At 46.6% G+C, this 17,886-nt stretch overlaps 9 protein-coding genes across 9 annotated transcripts; 2 read left to right on the top strand and 7 right to left on the bottom strand.

Annotated features, from left to right (window-relative positions):
* Positions 1 to 287: 287 nt before the first annotated feature.
* On the bottom strand, positions 288 to 3,386 carry SPT16 (chromatin-remodeling protein SPT16; the record flags this gene model as incomplete). Its single annotated transcript, XM_002555077.1, has 1 exon — positions 288 to 3,386. The coding sequence occupies one exon, from the start codon at positions 3,384 to 3,386 to the stop codon at positions 288 to 290; it is 3,099 nt and encodes a 1,032-aa protein (XP_002555123.1).
* Positions 3,387 to 3,716: 330 nt separating this feature from the next.
* SIP2 (Sip2p) lies at positions 3,717 to 4,967 on the bottom strand (the record flags this gene model as incomplete). The annotated part of the gene is made up of 1 exon (XM_002555076.1): positions 3,717 to 4,967. One exon carries the CDS (start codon positions 4,965 to 4,967, stop codon positions 3,717 to 3,719), a length of 1,251 nt encoding a protein of 416 aa, XP_002555122.1.
* Positions 4,968 to 5,447: 480 nt separating this feature from the next.
* MIG2 (Mig2p) lies at positions 5,448 to 6,371 on the bottom strand (the record flags this gene model as incomplete). The annotated part of the gene is made up of 1 exon (XM_002555075.1): positions 5,448 to 6,371. One exon carries the CDS (start codon positions 6,369 to 6,371, stop codon positions 5,448 to 5,450), a length of 924 nt encoding a protein of 307 aa, XP_002555121.1.
* A 1,331-nt stretch (positions 6,372 to 7,702) lies between these two features.
* Positions 7,703 to 8,281, bottom strand: SMB1 (mRNA splicing protein SMB1; the record flags this gene model as incomplete). Its single annotated transcript, XM_002555074.1, has 1 exon — positions 7,703 to 8,281. One exon carries the CDS (start codon positions 8,279 to 8,281, stop codon positions 7,703 to 7,705), a length of 579 nt encoding a protein of 192 aa, XP_002555120.1.
* A 30-nt stretch (positions 8,282 to 8,311) lies between these two features.
* On the top strand, positions 8,312 to 8,752 carry CHZ1 (Chz1p; the record flags this gene model as incomplete). Its single annotated transcript, XM_002555073.1, has 1 exon — positions 8,312 to 8,752. The coding sequence occupies one exon, from the start codon at positions 8,312 to 8,314 to the stop codon at positions 8,750 to 8,752; it is 441 nt and encodes a 146-aa protein (XP_002555119.1).
* Positions 8,753 to 8,829: 77 nt separating this feature from the next.
* KLTH0G01760g (Rab family GTPase) lies at positions 8,830 to 9,626 on the bottom strand (the record flags this gene model as incomplete). The annotated part of the gene is made up of 2 exons (XM_002555072.1): positions 8,830 to 9,440; positions 9,581 to 9,626. 2 exons carry the CDS (start codon positions 9,624 to 9,626, stop codon positions 8,830 to 8,832), a joined length of 657 nt encoding a protein of 218 aa, XP_002555118.1.
* A 626-nt stretch (positions 9,627 to 10,252) lies between these two features.
* Positions 10,253 to 13,006, top strand: FIR1 (Fir1p; the record flags this gene model as incomplete). The annotated part of the gene is made up of 1 exon (XM_002555071.1): positions 10,253 to 13,006. One exon carries the CDS (start codon positions 10,253 to 10,255, stop codon positions 13,004 to 13,006), a length of 2,754 nt encoding a protein of 917 aa, XP_002555117.1.
* Positions 13,007 to 13,237: 231 nt separating this feature from the next.
* Positions 13,238 to 15,775, bottom strand: ZRG8 (Zrg8p; the record flags this gene model as incomplete). Its single annotated transcript, XM_002555070.1, has 1 exon — positions 13,238 to 15,775. The coding sequence occupies one exon, from the start codon at positions 15,773 to 15,775 to the stop codon at positions 13,238 to 13,240; it is 2,538 nt and encodes an 845-aa protein (XP_002555116.1).
* A 797-nt stretch (positions 15,776 to 16,572) lies between these two features.
* Positions 16,573 to 17,694, bottom strand: NCS6 (Ncs6p; the record flags this gene model as incomplete). Its single annotated transcript, XM_002555069.1, has 1 exon — positions 16,573 to 17,694. The coding sequence occupies one exon, from the start codon at positions 17,692 to 17,694 to the stop codon at positions 16,573 to 16,575; it is 1,122 nt and encodes a 373-aa protein (XP_002555115.1).
* Between the last annotated feature and the right edge of the window lie 192 nt (positions 17,695 to 17,886).

Below are 17,886 nucleotides of genomic sequence, written 5' to 3'. Positions count from 1 at the left end.
GTGTAAATTTTTTGGGTTAACGGCGTCAAGCTTGTCATGAAGTACCGATAGTTTTTATTTGTTCCATTTAAAGGGTACCCATTCAAGTATTTCTGAAAATTTCAGCTCCCTTTGGCAAGACTTAATTTTTGCGCTTTAATAAGTACTAGCCCAGGACACAAAAATTACAGGCTTGGCTGTGTTTTACCGGGATATCAGCCATCAGAAGCTTACGAAAGAACTTCGAAATTTCTTAAGCGTAAAAACACACAGAATTAATTCGAACCAGCACAAATAACTAAATATTTTTATTCATTTTGCCTATTTTCGCGGTCTGCTTTCGCTGCTTTTTTCTCTAGTTCGTCCCAGTCTTCACCCTCCTCTTCGCTTTCGTCAGCGCTTGCATCTTCGCTTCCTCCATCACTAAAATCGTCTTCAGAGCCCCCATCTTCTTCAGAGTATGCACTTTCGTCAGATGGATCTTCATCTGAAGCCTCATACTCACTTATTTCTTCCTCGCTCTCATCTGACATCTCGTCATCAGATCCCGCCACCAAAAATGACCAACCACCTTCCAAGAAGAATTGGTGAGGATCCTCTTGCATAGACTTCATGATAGTGGACCACTTTAGATTAATGGTGGATACAGCATAAGGAATGTCAACATCGGTCAACCACGACTTGAGAAGCTCAAGATCTTCGATAGGTACGGTGTTAATGTGAGTGACAGGCTTGCTGAAGTCTTTGTAGACAAAGACCATATCGAAATTCTTTAGACCAAACTGTACTCTTTCAAAGACACAGATCTCCACTTCGCTTAGGTTGATAACTAAAAATGGAGGTTCCACTAGCTGCACTAGACAGTCTCTAGTTGGCATACAGTAAACAGCGGATCTGCTGGGCACACCTTGGAACCCCAGTTCTCTAAACGTGGTGTCAAGGTCAACGAGGCCATCGGAAGCATCAGCAATAGCCTCCGCAAAATACCTGAATTCTTTGTCCAATGCAGCTCTCTTTCTCCTCTCTTCCTGCTCTTGTTCAAGTTCATCCTCATCACCATATCTTCTAAACTTCATGTTAGAGCGTCTTCCGTTTCCAGTCTCATCAACTGCCATATCAGAAGCCTCCCTGTAGAATTGAACGTCTTGTATTTTTTTCTTGCCCATCAAGATGGGGTTCTTAAGATGAACATGAATAATGACAATCAACTCACCCTTGCAAGGCTGGAATATCAGATTTTTGATGTTAGAGAACAAAATGTCAATGCGGCTGTCAGTACGCAGAGGAGACTGATATCTGATACCGTTTTCGTGAATAAAGACTGTACCAGGCACTCTCTTAGCGTCGGGGCTGGGTCTTGCAAAAATTTGATCAAGTCTTTTCGTTCTTCCTGACTTATTCTCTAACAGTTTAGCTTGCTCCACAACATCTGCTAGTAGTTTGCGCTCCTGCTCTCTTTTGGTTGCCTCTTTCTTTAAATCAGCAATCTGCTTGAATACTTCGTTCATGCGATCGCCGTCCTTAGACCTGAGACTTATAGAACGGACAAATTGATAATCTGGGGAATCTTCGTAAGGAAGCTCCTCCGCTTTTTTGGAAATTCCACCCGCACCAGGTGAGTGAAAGTTCAGTCTCAGATATGTGTACTCTCCCTCTTCATTTTTTGAACCGTTTTTGTAACAGTTTATGTGGAAGGGAACCGGCCTACCATATATTGGCAGAATTATGGTTTGATTCTTCCAATCAACATGAACCCTCAAATCACGAACGTTGTTAGGAATCTGTGTCTCTCTGATATAAGACTCATACTTCTTGAATTGGTGTTGCGGTTGGTCATCGGCGCCATTAGCGTCGGCGGCACTAAATCTAATCAAACCATTTTTTTGCAATTTTTCATGCAGCTTTCTTTGGTTCTCTTTGCGAATCTGCTCCTTTTGACTGTCCTCCTGAACTCTTGATTCGCCACGCAGCTTGGATCTAAGGATTTTAGAGTTCCCGTCAGATTTCATAGGGATAGGAGGAGAACCTGCGGCGTTTTCCTTCTTAACCTTGGTGGTGACTTCCTCTTCCTCATTGTTGAAGTAGAACGAAATCTGAGACTTCAATTTAGTGTAGTCTGTAAGGGCAGCAGCTTTACCGTCTGAAGATATTAGCACAGTGTCTGCAATCTGAACTGCATAGTTTACACCTGTTTTGGAGTCTTTCAAATTGTTGAAGCCAAGAGAAACATTAAAGCAGTCCTGCTCTCCGATTTTTCTTTGTTCATTCTTGGAATTCAGTACAAACTGCGAGTCCCTGAACTCCAAGCCAATCAAGGAACCAACATTTTTGGTAAGTCCTGAGAGTAGATGGGGTTTATGAGATTTCACGTACTCAACCGTGGATTCATAGACCTCTTTAGGAGTTTTTCCAATTTTGAGAAAGCTGTTGATAATTTCCTGCTGCAAAGATACGAGAAACTCGTAATTGGAGACCATTTCCTCTGTCGGGTCAATCAAGAATGTCCTAGTTACATTAGAACAGTAGCTCTTGTAACGAATTCCACACGAGGCAAGTATACAGCCATTTCCATGCAACTGGTCGTTGTTAGAACGTGCGGAAACTTTCAGATCGAACTTGCTGCCTGACTGGATGATAGGAGAATAGGCCCAGTCTAGCAAGTTAATGTCGAATTTTTCTCCAGAAGGACAAAGCGGAGCCATCTGGTTTGCAAGCTTTTTGAGAAACTTAGGGTCGTCTATTTTATTTTCAATCTTGTCTGAAAGCTTAGCGTTGCTGATCTTCAGTTCTTCATCAACAGCCGTAACCATTTCATCTGAAAGCAAATTCATAAACAGGTCTGTTCCCTTGCTAGAAACCTTCAAGAACGCAACTTCTTGATCGTCTTTCTTTTCCCACACTTGCGATAATCCCAATGCGATGTCAACGGTTTCAAATTCGCCTTTTCCTGTAGCGCCCTCCCAGTGAGGCGTCCACTGAGCAATGAATTTCCCTTGGTATTTGTCGCTGACAGGAGTTCCTACAGTTTTGCCAGCCGTTTTGAGAAGCTCAATAACATCTGCAAAAAGCTTGTCATTGTGAGCGTCATCTTTTGCTTTTCTCTGCCACAGTTCAAGTTTGAAAGCCGAATCCTTGAAAAGGTCTACCGCGCCAAGGAGATGCTTGGCTTTACCGGCACCAGTGACAATAATCACTTTGTCTGGGACGAACGCAATCAAAGTTGCTGGAAATTCATAACCCAGAAGCCAGTTATGAAGGATAGTGCTCTTTTTGTAAGGATCCTCTTCATCGCTAGATCCAACCACGAATAACAAAGACTGGGGTGAACCTTCGAAATTGCGGAATTCCGAGTGGAGTTGGGTCAACCTTTTCTGGAATACCTTGAAATTAATCTCAACGTCCGACATTGAGGACAGGGCCAGCGTAGGCTTTCTTCTTCACAATAATATTATAATTAATACGCTAGCTGAGTTCGCCACTTTTCGTTTTATTTTCTCTAACGCGACTCGTTTTGGTGTCTCATTATACGAAAACAGCACTTTTTCTAACCAAGCGCCAGTGTGATATCCATATACTGAGTTTAAGATGCTTTACAAGGTTTTGAGATAAGGATTAGCGGTGGCTAAACAAGTAATTTAGCGCCCAGTCATCCACAATTTTATCATTCAATTGATTGTTATATCTCTACGACGGCATGTCGGAGATGTTGTTATTATACATGTGATTGAGAATCCGTATTACTGCAGGGGAGAGTACAGTATTTGAGTAGCATACTTGCGCTTGTACCTGACAATGCTGGCCACGCATAAAGTGTTGTGTTTTATACTACTGGTGGCCAAATGATTTAGAACAACGTGATTGGGGATAGGCAGCGCGCCGGAGTTATTTTCGCTCCCTGAACCTCCAGGATCAGAAGAATTCGAGTAATTGTTGAGGATGACGTTTTCCAGATGCGGAGGAAGCTGTGGAGGAGTCAACCAGGCCATGCTCTGTTGGTTGTTCTGTTGTTGATCAAGCGTCAGGTAATACTGCTCCATTACTGAAGAATCTGTGAAAACAGCTGGGATGTCAGTCGTGTAGCTATAGGCAGGGGTAGCTTCGGCACCGCCATGGAATCTACTGTATCCATCGCCCATATCATCGGGCTCTTCTTCGATTTGAAGGGCTAGCTTAGAACGAGCACTGAGAGGTTCTGCCGCTGCTTCCGCGCGCCGTGAGCGGGGCGGGTAATTAGCGGGGTGTTGCGGCTGCTCTTGAGGTTGCGGCTGCTGAGGCTGTTGCAGAGGTTGCAGCTGTTGCGGTTGCTGTTGCTGTTGCTGTTGCTGTTGCTGCTGTAACTGCAGCTGCTGTTGTGAGTCTTGCGGAGAAATCTCAAGGTAGTTCACAAAATTTCCCATTTGGTCCGTAGCTGTGGCCAGATAGTCACTGAATCTCAGCTCATTATCCACAATGAAACGGAACCGATGAGTTCCTGGTGGAAGTTGCAATTTGATGTGGAAAACTCCGGGCTGGTCTGCTACTGGCACAAGACCAATCATTTTCCGCCAGCCAGTGAACGAACCGGTTACGTAGACCTTACTTCCGCCCTGCTGCCACGTAATTTCAACAGGCACCATAACCCTTGGAGCTTCAGCCGCTGGCGGCTCGCTTTCTTGTGCAGGTGGTGTCTGCTGCTGCCGCTGGTGGAAGACAGAAGCGGAGGACGATGATTCCGACGAGGGTCCCCCAAACTCATTGAGATCTGCCTGGTCGCCAACATTCTCCTCATGTCTCGGTGACTCATCCTCGTCATCGAAGATCAGCGTAGATCGTCTGCGCATTAGTGGGGCTCCGGAGGAGCTATGGTCCCCTATGTCTAACTTGGAGAAACTTTGTACTATAGCTCTTTGAGAGCCCTTTTTATCCTCGTCTTCGGCGCTGCTGACGTCCACCATCGAAACGTCTTTCATATTTTCTGACATGGCACGCTTACTATGCGTGTTTCCCATACGTTTCTAGCTAGCAGGCTATCAATTGTATGCTGTAGTTTTGTTGTCAACATAGCCTGTTTAATTTCAAGCGAGGGGACTTCTAACGTGTTCGGGTAAAAAAAGTGCGGTCGTAATCCTTATCATTCAGAACGCCGGCGTCGCTAAGCTCACCAGAAGCATAAAGAAGTTTAACTAATACGGACAACACAACACAAACAAGAACTCAAAGCAATGGCCTTTTCCGGCAGGACCCTGATATAGTGTATGGTTCCTTACAGAGTTCTACCAAGCCAAGATCGCTGCTTTCTCTGAGGGATTTGTGATTGTATGGCTCCAGTTAATGCCGTCAAAACAAAGAAGGTTCTCTTGCGTTGAGTGCTAGTGCTATTCTCTATAATTCGTAACCCTTTCTTATATAAACCTTCTATAAACCATTCCTTCACGTAATTCGTAAACTTCATAACATAGTAGCGACAGGGCGCGGAAACAGACGGCCCGTCATCGCTCTTGGAAAGCCTGTATCCCATCTAACATAGAGCTCAAGGGAGGCAAACGCACATCAGCTGGCTGACTGGAGTCGCTATCGTCGTCGTCGTTGAGTTCAAACTTTGCACGCTGCGAATTGCGCCCCTGAAGTCTGGGGCGAGCTGCTGGGAGGGGCTGCTGCCGTTTCGCGTTGTTCAACACGGCAGAAGCAATAGACATTCCACCAGAGGCAGAACGTGTGCTTTTCTGCACCGATGGCAGCAGGCCAGCCAGCTTGTGAACTCTCAGATCGGGCGACGATGGAAGCGGGGACGCCAGCCCACTCTCCCCACCTGAAAAAACAGAGCTCATCGACGAAGAGCTCGAAGACAAGAATGAAGCATGCCCTGGATGCAGGTGGATAGACGAGGTGTGCGGCGAAAAGGCAGGAGACACAGCGGGAGAAACCGCGCGTGAAACCGCCGGCGAGACCATCGGAGCGACAACGCCAGGAATGAGAAGCGACGTGGATGATGAAGGTCCAGCTCTAGGAATATAAGCCGTAGCGGACGGCGCTACGGCCACTGGGGCCGCCACAGAGGCTAGCTGCGCAACTGAGGCAAGCTGGGCCACCGGAACCAGCGGCGGCATCTGTGCGACGCCCGGGACCGAGATAGGGGGCAATTGGTGCACAACGACTGGGTGTTCGAGCGCGGGGCTGGAGCCGCTCCGTTTGCGGCTCTTGCCACGAGACGTGCTCATATGGGTGCGCACGTGCCGCTTCAGCTCGTCGCTGCGGCTGAAGCGCTTGACGCAGCCTGGGAAGTTGCACGCGTGCGGTTTCTCGCCAGTGTGCGTGCGGATGTGGCGCCGCTTGTGCTCGAGGCGGTGGAAGCCCTTGCCGCACATATCGCACTTGAACGGCCTGTGGTCGCTTTCTTGCTGCGCGACTCCCATTTGTGCTCGAGGTCTGACTACAATGCAAGTGTCTCCCGCTTTCTGAGTTTTAGTACCGCTGCTCACGACAAACTGGTCTGTGGAGCGACCGCTAGTATGCGGAGAATGTTCGTGCGGCGGAAAGAATTTACACGCGACTTCAAGCCGTATGTCTTCTTTTATCTGCTGTGTGCCGGGACTTGCTGGCACCAGCTTCAGTGTTAACTAGTGATGTTTTTTAACGACGCGTCGACGGTTTTCGACTGCCTTCTCTCTTCAAGCTCTTGTCCTCTTCTCCGGCAATCTCGATATTTCTTCTTTTATACTTTCCGGGCACACCAATCTTGCCTTCCTATCACACGCCCTCATTATCTCAACTTAGCACTGCAACGGTTTATGCCGGGGCCTCTTCTCTGGCGCTAGACGTCGCAGCGTGTCTTCCGAGTCTTCGGAAAAACTTTTCTCTCCGGCCGGCACCGGGGGAACACCCACAAGACCCAGCAGAAAAGTTTTTCCGGAGAGATGGTGCGAAAGCCATGCCAAAAAAGCACACCCGGGGACTGCTGAGCTGGCAACCCGCTCTAATCCCGGGGCCCCCCCGCATACCACGGTGTCTGCGCACAGAACTCTTCGCATTAGTTCCACGGGATTGTGCGCTAATGCACGCAGGCACTCCACTGCACGCATGGAATTACGTACTTTCGGAAAAACATTTATCCGGTCGCTATGCAAGCGATGAGGGGGTAGTGGGCTGACCTACGCCGCTCCGCCCCGCCTCAAATCCGCTGCCGAGATGCGCCCTCGGAGAAATTGCGCGATTGGCTGGGGCAAGGAGGCGCCACAAAAGCAACGGGCAGAGATCCCCGCAGCGCAATAACATCCCCCGGCATATAGGCAAGTAGCAACTTACGGAAGCGGGAGCAAATGGCGTGGAGCAGAAGTAGCTTCGGAAGGGCTACGGAATAGTGCGCACGTGGTCTGCAGGGCTCGATCCGCGGGCTTCCCCTTTTCGCAGGAACGAGGCGAGGAAGTACGCGGAACAATACGTCCACGGCATTTTCTTGCGCTGCTTCGGTTGCGGCCGACGCCTGGTCCTGGGAAACATTTCTGGGAAACAATGTGGAAATGATGTGGAAACAAAAAGAAGAGGTCACTATCGACGCAGGAAAGAAGGTCACGTGGGCTTGATGCTGTCGCCCCCAGAGCTTGACAAGAGATATGTACGTATTCGCATGAGCGCGCAAGATGGCCAGCAGGAATTGGCTGCTGTCCAGGTTTTTCCGTTTGTACAAGTGGCGTCACTTAGGTATGTAGATAGTACTTAATTTGAGGCAATAAGCAGATATTGGCCTTCATCGCCTCCTGAAGCCCGGAGGCGGCTGGAATGGCCGCGGCTGCGGCTGAGAGGTTCTCTGGAAACCCGGGGCCGGCGCCACGGCGTTATTCGAGGCGCCGGGCCGCACGACGCCCTTGCCCTTGCGCTTGTGTTTGTTCAGCTGGGCTTGCTTCCTGTCATGCGCGACGGCGCGTTCTCTCTTGCTCATTGTGGGGCCGCTTTCGACCACGGTGGTCAGCACTTGGTCACCTCTTAATACCACCAGTCCCAGTGTGCGGGTCTCGATTTTGGGCTGTGCGTCTACTTCCTTTGCTTTGGCCTTGAGGCTCTGCACTTGTGTGCTAGGAATCCTGTGCTCAACGCACTCTGCCAGTACCAGGTTCATGTGTGCATCGAACGCGAGAAGCTCTCCGACAAAGGCCTTTCCGTCATTGGTAACTGCGCGGATGCGGTAGCGCAGCAGGTCCGCTAACTTGCTCTTGTGCCCAACTTTCACGCTCATCTCTGGCCTGCCTCTACTGCGATATGAATTTAAGTTCATCTGAAATTGAGAAAATATTCTTAAATGTGGGTAGTAGACATCGAAACCCCACATATCTGACACGCAGCGGCATCAGCATTCACCATGGCAGAAACAAAGAAGCACGAGCTGAAAGATCAGCCAGACAAGAAAAGAGTCAAGAGACGGAGAAACTACGACGACTACGACAAAGAGGTCGCGGCTGAAGACTCCAAGGCCAAGAAGGAAAACAAGGGCACGGGCGACAACGGCAGCGAGAGTGAAAGCGAAGACGATGAGAAGCTAGATATGATGCTGAACAAAGAAGACGAAGAAGAGGACGACCTGGCCGAAATCGACAGCTCGAACATCATACAAGGTGGTCGCCGCACTAGAGGGAAGGTCATTGATTACAAAAAGACTGCTGAAGCTCTGGACAAAGAAAGCGGGAAAGCCTCTGAAGAGCCAAAGGAAGAGCTCGCCCAGAAAGACGTGGCCAAAAAGTCGGAAACCGCGGAGGAGGACGAGGATGCCGAGGACGCGGATTTCAAGGAACCCGAGAAGTAGCGCTCTACATATGGTGTTGTTAGGATAACCACGTAAAAAATTTACACTATAACATATTAAAAGGAAGTGTGCTTGAACTAGCAACAGTTATCTGACTTCTTGTTCTTCTTAGCAGGCGCTGGCGTTAGGCTGATAGTAGGGCCCTTGGGAGCCTGTCCCGCATTGTTGCCGTACTCATTCAGGTCAACCTGATGCTTGCTCACCATTTGGTATATGGCAGTGATGAGCTCACGGAATGCCTGGTCTACGTTCTCGCTGTTCAGAGCACTGGTCTCGGTGAACAGCAACTGGTTTTCTTGGGCAAAGTTTTTGGCTTCGTCAGTTGGCACGGCGCGCAGATGCGCCAAATCAGACTTGTTCCCGATCAGACCAACTGCGACGTTCTCATCTGCGTTTTCCCGTAGCTCTGTGAGCCAATGGTTGCAGTTTTCGTAGCTGCTAGACTTGCTGATATCATAAACGATCAGGGCGCCCACAGCACCTCTGTAGTATGCAGATGTGATGGCACGGTATCTTTCTTGGCCCGCAGTATCCCAGATCTGTGCCTTTATTTTCTTTCCCTCAACCTCGATTGTTCTAGTAGCAAACTCGACGCCAATTGTGGACTTGGATTCCATGTTGAACTCGTTTGTCGTGAACCTGGACAGCAGGTTCGACTTACCTACACCCGAGTCTCCAATCAAAACAACTACGATGGTTTGACCAGTTAGTATTCATTTACGTTTCGTGGGTCAACGCCAAATTCTGCGTTGAGGGTCCTCGATTTTGTTCTGGCCCTAAAAAACGTTCTACGCCGTGCCCGCAGGCCGTCGTCAAAGTCAAACATACTTTTGAACAAGTAGTCATAGTCATATCCGTAGTCCTCGTTGTTCATATTAAGGGCCTCTCTTGCTGCTTTGTCAGTTTTAAAGTCGGTAAACACGCACCTTTGGGAATCTGATATACGTTGTAATTTTGAAACTGATGTCTAAAGATCTTAGCGTACAACACGATCGAAGGGACGAGGCGATTTAACAGGACAATCAGAATCAGCGACTGATGCGAGCAAAAGCTCGAAAACTCGCTCCCCGATAGACCAGATGCTATATAAAATAGTGGCGTTTGACGCTCAGATTTTGACAAAATGTAAATTTTGAAAGATGATAATTTATCGGAGGCTGTAGCGATAAAATTAAGAAAATATGCTGGGCATCCTCGTGGAACTAACTTCTCGGTGATTTTCGTTTCGTGATAAAGCCCATTGATGAGCTCATGAATCCATGCCAATCCCCGGCTAATATTGAACGGCTGTGCCGTTCAATATTGTCGCGACAGCCTCGTTCCCAAAAATTATTGTTCCTAATTAAAGACCTGTGTCCCAATCCGGTAAGATAAACAAAACATTCTATACAGGAATTCTGCAAATTGTCCTCATCGACAAGAAATTGAACCATGAATTGTGACCAGAATACTTCGAATTTGCCATATTTTTGCTGAGTCCCCGGATCTAGGTGCACAAGAATGCTCGACCCAGGCCCTAGCACGCCTACTAAGCAGCAGGGTGTTGAGCATGACAAACAAGAACTGCCGTCATGTCTTAAGAGCAGCGAAAAACGCAGATCGTCACCTTACAACCATAAGCATAGCACATCTCAAGTGAGATTCTCACTACCCTTAGAAGATGACTCTCAATCTTTACTGGATGAAGATGAAGAGCCCGTGCGGGTGTCTCCCACTAAGGTCGTTTTCCCGAAGGGATCGGAGGAGGATATGACAACTCACTTTGTTGATCTTCACAACAAGATAATGGTTGACGTTCCGGAAGAGATTTGGCGTTTCCACAATGAACGCAATGCACAACAGCTACAAAAGATGTCGGTGAAAGGACAGAAGGGGCACGGCCGCGCCCAGTCCCTGCAGTCAATAATTGCCGGCACCATCCAAAGCTACCAAAGCCCTGCCGCTGAAAATACGCATTCTCGGTCTTTGAGTTGCACTTCATCACGCCTCAAACCAAGCGAATTGTACCTCAGATCGGACTCTCCCCTCAACAAATACAAGGTCCCCGTGCCATTGGAGGTTACGCTACCGCCTTACCTTTCGCCAGACAAGAAGACAAAGCGGCGCGAGAGTATGATCTATGACGGAGAAGGCTATAGTCTTTTTTTCGAAGACAGCGACGTCCAGGAAGAAAGAGACCCTTTCGACCCCAACTCTTCGGCGGACAGGTCTGAAAGCGAGGGAAGCGACATATCTATTCCATCGGCATCCCATGACTACTCTTTTGAAGTCGGCCAGGATATTGACAAGATATTGGGCATCGATGAGGATGCTAATGTGAACCTCAAGAATCAAGTTCGCAACTTATTGAACAAGTCCCCATCAAAGAAGGCTTTCTTATCGCTGGAACAGCCCCAGCTACCTAAGCTACCGCGTTCTCAACCCAAAGTTGAACCTTTCCAAGAGGAAAAGCCTGTTAAACTTAAATTACCGCCTTCTCAGCTCAAAACAAAGCCAACTCAAGAAGAAAAGCCCGTCGAGATAACGAAAAGTTACGCTCTCAAAATTCTTTCCAGCCCCTCTAAAACAATCACATTACCTGATTTCAACGAACCGGTTTCATCATCTAACAGGAATTCGCTGGCTGAATTCTTCGCTAGAGTCGATTGCGAAGACAACACACATCCCGTTACTGTCGAACATGAAGGAAAGGATGAAATAAATGAGTTCTTCAAGTTCCCAGCCATTCAACAGGAAGACAAGACTACTGAAACGCAACCAATTGACGAGAATTTGCAAGTAAATGAAGGAGAACTTGACAATTCCTTTGAAAGGCGCAGAAAAATGCTACAAAACAGGGCATCAACAGATGATTTCCGGACGCGACACTCTCACGCGAGAAGCCGCAGTTTTCACAACTCGCAAGAAATGTTCAATGCGAAATTGACTTCGTCCGGTATTTTATCGAGCAACCTGGAAGCGCCCGAACGGTCGCCCAAAAGGTCATCAATTAAATCGGTTACATTCAAGGAAGGCCTCCCTGGAGCTGATGTCGAAGCTAATGCTAAGTCTACGCCGACAAAGAGTAGCACACTACAAGCAAATAGGAATTGTGAGCTTGATAAAGGCCCTGTTTCAGAAGAAGAAGAAGAAGAAGAAGAAGAATCATTTAGTTTTACACTCAGTGAACATGAGCAGAAGGATAGTGCTGAATCCGGGATTATTGCAAGGCCAGCGGAGTTACTAGAAACGGCGCATAAAAATAGCCAACCCGCTCAGGATACCGATGAGCTATCACATAAATCCGGGTTGTCATATCACAATTCAAGCTCCTCTTTAGCGATGGACTTTTTCAGCGATGTCATATCGGACGCTGATTCTTCAGATTTTATCCATTCAACTGGTACGAGCTCTGTCAAAAACTTGTCATCAAGCAAAAGTGATAGCAGTATTAGTTTAATTGGTGCTAATGCGAAACCAGGGGATAATATTACACCGTTGTCGACATACAACTCTTTCAAAACACCTTTGGACTCGCCGCAAACGGCCAATGATCCAAGTCTTATTGAGTGCAGGTTAACCCATGACAACAGGCTTTCTCCATCACGCCAGCTTTCCAATGATAGAAGCCAGTCGTCTGAATGCTCAGCGGATACAATGCCATCACAACCGTCAAGCGCAACAACGTATTCTCATAATGATTGGAAACAGTCGATGGAGGTGTTTAGCTATATCAACAAAAAGAGCGGAAACAACTTTGTGAGTGGTCGCCGTGCAAAGAGGGGAAATAACCCCGCTCTTGTTGCAGGTGAAATACAGCCCTCTTATTCGGGCTATAGAGTAACCAAAGAAGAAATCGGCGGTCGTTTGGTGGACATAATCTTACTTGATGAACCTGGAAACAATGATTGCGCACCAAAGCGAAGGCCAAGATCTTACCACGAGGATGCCTTACAACATTACGATCAAGTACTTGCGCTTTGTGACATGACCGCAGATAGAGCAAAGAGCGTTATAATGAACCTCGTTGAAGACCCATCACATACAAATCAAGTGTCCGAACCATTATCACGACCAGTGCCCCCGCCTTCGTACTTGAAGTCGCACGAAAAGCCTATAAAGGAGAACCGCAGCCCTAAAGGACTTGCTCACACTAGCTTGAACAATAACATGCCCTCAAGACCACAAAAATACATTTCAAACCTCGAGAAATTAAGAAGGGCTAGTAAAGAGCGCAGCAACTCTCCTGATCGCAGGCTTCGAGAAAATTGTTAGCTTTCACCGAAGGCACTTTAAAATGAAAGAACATACCGGGCAAACATAATAATTCCGTTTAGTTTGCTGAGATAGACTCAACTCCCAAAGGTATATATAGGGTTTTCGATAGTCATTCCCATGCATTGTATTAAATAAACCTAAAAAGCACCTGCATTTCTGCAATTAATAAAAAATTACACTACCCGAAGACTCCTCACCATAAGTACTTTTTAATGTCATGCAGTACTTCTAATTATTATTAAGGCGACTTTTAACTCTCGGTGAATTGTCAACTGAAGAGTTTGTCTCTTGGATAGGGCTCAACCCGTTACTTTGGCCCAAGTATGCGTTTGGCCTACTAAAAGAATTAGATGGCGTAACTGGAAGTGGGTCCAGGCCTGTAACACCTTGGATTTGACGCTCCTCAATCGAAAGCGGCGTATCGTCGTCTTCTTCGGCAGCAGGACTGCGCGGCGATGTGCTTGTAAGTGTGCTATCGAAGGGCCCATGGAAAAAGGTTACTACCCTGTCTTTTAGCTCTAACTTGTAATTACTGGGAGTTTTCTCTTTTACAGCTCCAATTGGCTTCTCTGAAAAGCTGTGAGACTTTTTGAAGGAACTGTTTCTCACATTGGACCCAGGCGACCTCGAAGCTGATAGATAGTACTCATCATCATCGGAGAATGCAAAGTCTTCTGGCAAATTATTAATTTCATCGAGGTAATGCTCGTCGGGTTGATGCTTTTTGTTGTATTGATCTTCTTCTGATTCATCAATGAAGAACAAGTTGCTCATCGCACCAGGAACCTCATAATCGAGATTTGAGCTAAGGTCATGATACTTCACTACTTGTGACCTCGCAGGCGGAGGCAAGAACAGAGTAGCGCTGTCGAGTGTCGGGCTTCTTGGATCAGCCGGAAATGGTAGCCTCAATGTGCCGCGTGGCGAAGATGGCTTTGACAACTTCGGGCTGTGAACAGGTTTAATACAGCTTTGAATTATCTTTTCTGTCGTACTTGGCTTGTGACCAAAGGGTTGTTTCGGGGCTTCAGCTCCTTCAAAATCTACATTAACATCGGGATGAGCTGCCATGTCTTCATTTGTGTTGGACAAATCTGCCTTAGGAAATTTAGAAAGCTCCTCATCGCTGAGGTCAAATATATCACCATAGCTTTTTAAATTGCTACTTTGAAATTCGGTAGTGATGTTTCCTTTCACGGAGAGAGCCTCATCATTTGAAAAGCAAGAGTTACCATCACTTGCTTCTTGTCCTCCATGGAACGAGGTATTTGACTCCGACTCATCATCAGAAATATCAAACAAGTCATTATAGCCTTTAACCTTACTACTGTTTTGCTGCTCAATTTCCTCATCAGAAGAAAATGCATCAGTTATAGCACCATAACCAACTTTTTCTTGCAGTTTCGAAGTGCCACGTACGCCAGAAGCATTGTCATTGTTAACTCCAACTCTCATTTCAAGTTCTTGATCTTCTTCCTCGTCAAAGCAATTCATATCTTCATTAAAGTCATCGTCTTCATAAACATCGTCAATGTAGACGTGTGGCTGAGGATTTGGTTTCGAATAGTACTTGACCGAGGAGGTTCTTCCATTAACACCTCCAATCTCGAAAGAGAATTTAGAAGAGCCGTCTGAATAATCCTCATCAGGTTCGCTTCCTCTCTCAGAACTACTTTCAGGATGTTCGCTAACCGATATTTTTGTGATACTCAACGCAATGCTGGAGGCCCTGTTTTCATCACCTTCTTCAAACGACCTATCATTCGTTATTACGCTTTGTTCCCGTTCATCGGAGCTACTCAAAGAAGACTCCTCGCCCTGGACCAAGTTTTTTGCATCTATGCCTAATCCCAGCAGGTTAAGATTAGGCGTACTTTCTTTTTGGGCTTGATCATATGCCTTAGAGGGTTTTTCGGCAACGCAGTGGAGAGAGTCATCTGTACTGTTCAGCCTGGTCAGGTTCCGCAATCTGTTTGAACTTCCCAGACCCCCAGGCAAAAAGTCCAAATTCACATTGGACTTCTTTTCTAGACTCAGAAAATCTTCATGTGAATGTATCCTTACTTGTCGGTTCTTTGCTTTGTTGCCGTGCGATCTCAGGCTAAAATATGGATGTTTTTCTTGCACTTCACTGAGATCGTCTAACTTCACCAGTGGAGTAGTAGTCCCCGCCTGAAGGTCAAAGCTCCCTCGTTGGTTCTCGTCGATACAACTCGAAGTAGCCGAACTCACCGATCCTCTTTGGAGCTTGACTTGGCTCCCAAATCCAGACTCCGTCATTTCCGAAGAAGCATCTGAGGAAGTAGAGCTCCTATTCAGGACAATGACAGATGAGGATTTGTCTTTTGATGCACCCCATTCGTGCGTCCGAGTACCCTTTATCGTTGTAAATTCTTTAGACTCCTCTTGGAAATGGCGACTGAAGTGTGAGCTTTGAGGAGTTTCTGGGGAAGAAAGATTTCTGAACGTCGGCACATGTGGTGAAACTGGTGTTGTACAAGGTTCGCCCGTCTTTGAAGTGTGGCTTCCGGGCTTTTTGAAAATCTTGGTCGAGAAGATCTTGTTTTTGTTGGTGAGTTTGTGGAACGATTCAAAACTCAGAGACTGAGGTGGACCCTTATCGAGCACTGGCCTCTTGGAAAGTGGAGCTTGTGGTTGTACAGCATACTCATAGCTCGAACGTCCCGACTCCTTATCAGACTGAGATCTTGAAGGACTGCTGTCTAGAGAATTCGATTTTTTATGGGACTTTATGAATGACCTCATCGCACTGTTCCCGATCTCTAATCAAATTATAACGCTCACCGATTTGGTTTTACTGAAGTATAAAACCAAAAGCGCGTGTGACGCTAACTAGGCTATTATGTGATGTTTGCTTATGCCTAAGTTGCCTGCGCGGGGTTATGCATCTTGTCTTTATTTGGCATGCTAATAACATTCAAGCTTTATTGATCACGTGGCGCGTATCTCGATGTTACCTCCTCTATGTCAACAATGATCAGCAAGGGTTTTACCCATATTTATATTAGGAATTCGTGGCAATCCTAGTATTGAGCAGGATTGGAACATAAACACCTATTTGGAAACTGGTTTCCAAAGCCATTCATTTAGTCTTCAGTCTGCCTGTTTTCAAGCTGCTCAAAAATAAGCAGTGTTGAGGGTCCAACTGGCGAAACATAGAAGAGGGAACATGGGGAATACAACACACACGTCCCTGAAAACTTCCTAGACTAACAGAATAGTGTATCAATTAAACTAAATTACCACCAAAAGTTTTAAGAAGCGCTTCAAAGCCACATTCTGTCAAAGGTTGACGGAACACAAAAGCTAAGAGCTGAGATATAAATATATGCCGAAATATTTACAGCCTAACGTCCCGAGCGAAGGCGTAGCTTGGAAAACTCGAAAGTTTTAGGTATTGAACAAACTTTTTTCCCTAGTGAGGGCGGGGACCTAAAAAAGGGCATTGATGCTTTGTCGAGGGCCGGCAATTACAGACATACCCTCGCTTTGTGTATAGAATGTTTACCCTCGTTTCATGCGTGGTGAATGATAGCTTAAGTTCAAAAAGTTAATTGCTCCAAAGTTCGAGTAAGCCTGGCCGCGCCGTGTGTGGAAACATCACGATCGATGGACAATTTAGCCCGATTTTGTTGCAAGCCCTCGAGAAGCATGCAAGCCTTGCATATACGGTTGCTGGACAAATAGCCGCATCTTTCGCATCTGTTACCATCGACAAAGTCCCCTCCATTCAAAGAAACAGAACCGTCGCTGCAAACTTCCACATGTCCAGCTGGGGGCGCTCTTTTCGTTCTCTTGGGCTTAAGCCGCAGACTCTCCCCACTGTAGATGATATCAATAATACAACTAGGCCTCACTGCCTCCAGATTCTTCATGAGCTCCCTTGCAGTACCACGGAATGCCTCTGGGGCGTACGTGCACTCTGTTGAAAAATAGTCGAGCTTTTTGTAGTGCGCATAGAGGACAATTTCCTTTTGGTAAGAGTACTTAAATGGCTTTGACCTTTTAATAGGCGAACCACTGCTTTGGGTCATGATTGCCGTAGATTTTTCAAGACGCGCTACATCCCCGCGAAGAATGTTCATCAGAACTGTTTCTGCCATGTCATCTGCGTTGTGTCCTGTAACAACGTGGCGAATACCCAGCTTAGCAGCACCACGATCGAGGGCTTGCCGCCGAAAAACACCGCAATAAGTGCAGCTGTTTCGCACCCCTGCGCATGCCACAATCTCGTCCATTGTCCAGTCATAAAGTTCTCGGTACGACACAATCTCAAGGGGCAAGCCGTATTGTTCCTTGTTACGTTTCACAGTTGCCAAGGAATCATCACGGTAGCCGACGATACCCTCATCTATACTGAGCAGTACAATCTGAATTCCGTAATTGTATCTTTCGTTGAGAAGTTTGAGGACGTAAGCCAGGACAGTTGAATCCTTACCACCTGAAGCACCAACCGCTACCTTTTCTCCATACTCAAACAGATTATTGGAGATGATCGTGTTGTGGATCTCGGTTTCAAAGACATGAAAGAAACAAAGCTTGCATATTTTTTGCAGATTCTTAGGCCTTTTAATCAAGGCTTTTCTGGAATGACAAAGTTCACAAAGTTGTGAAACTTTAATGCTCTTCGGCTTTTTTGGGTCCGAAGGAGGTGTGAAAGACATCTATGCAACTTGCGGACACTTTATCTTGTCTCAATCTTCTGCCTTTTCAGCTTGGAATAATAAGCGATGAGATGAGATGAGATGCCAATTTTTTTTAGCTATTCCTCCACCATTATACATTATAGTAGACGATAAATATAAAGATAATTTGTTAACGTTAGAAGGCATATCTATCTAAACTTCAGATCCAGC

The sequence above is a fragment of the Lachancea thermotolerans genome, assembly GCF_000142805.1.
Source record: "Lachancea thermotolerans CBS 6340 chromosome G complete sequence".
In the NCBI taxonomy this organism is placed as follows: Eukaryota; Fungi; Ascomycota; class Saccharomycetes; order Saccharomycetales; family Saccharomycetaceae; genus Lachancea; species Lachancea thermotolerans.
Note: the sequence above shows the minus strand (reverse complement) of the source record. Positions and strands in the feature narration are given on the sequence as shown.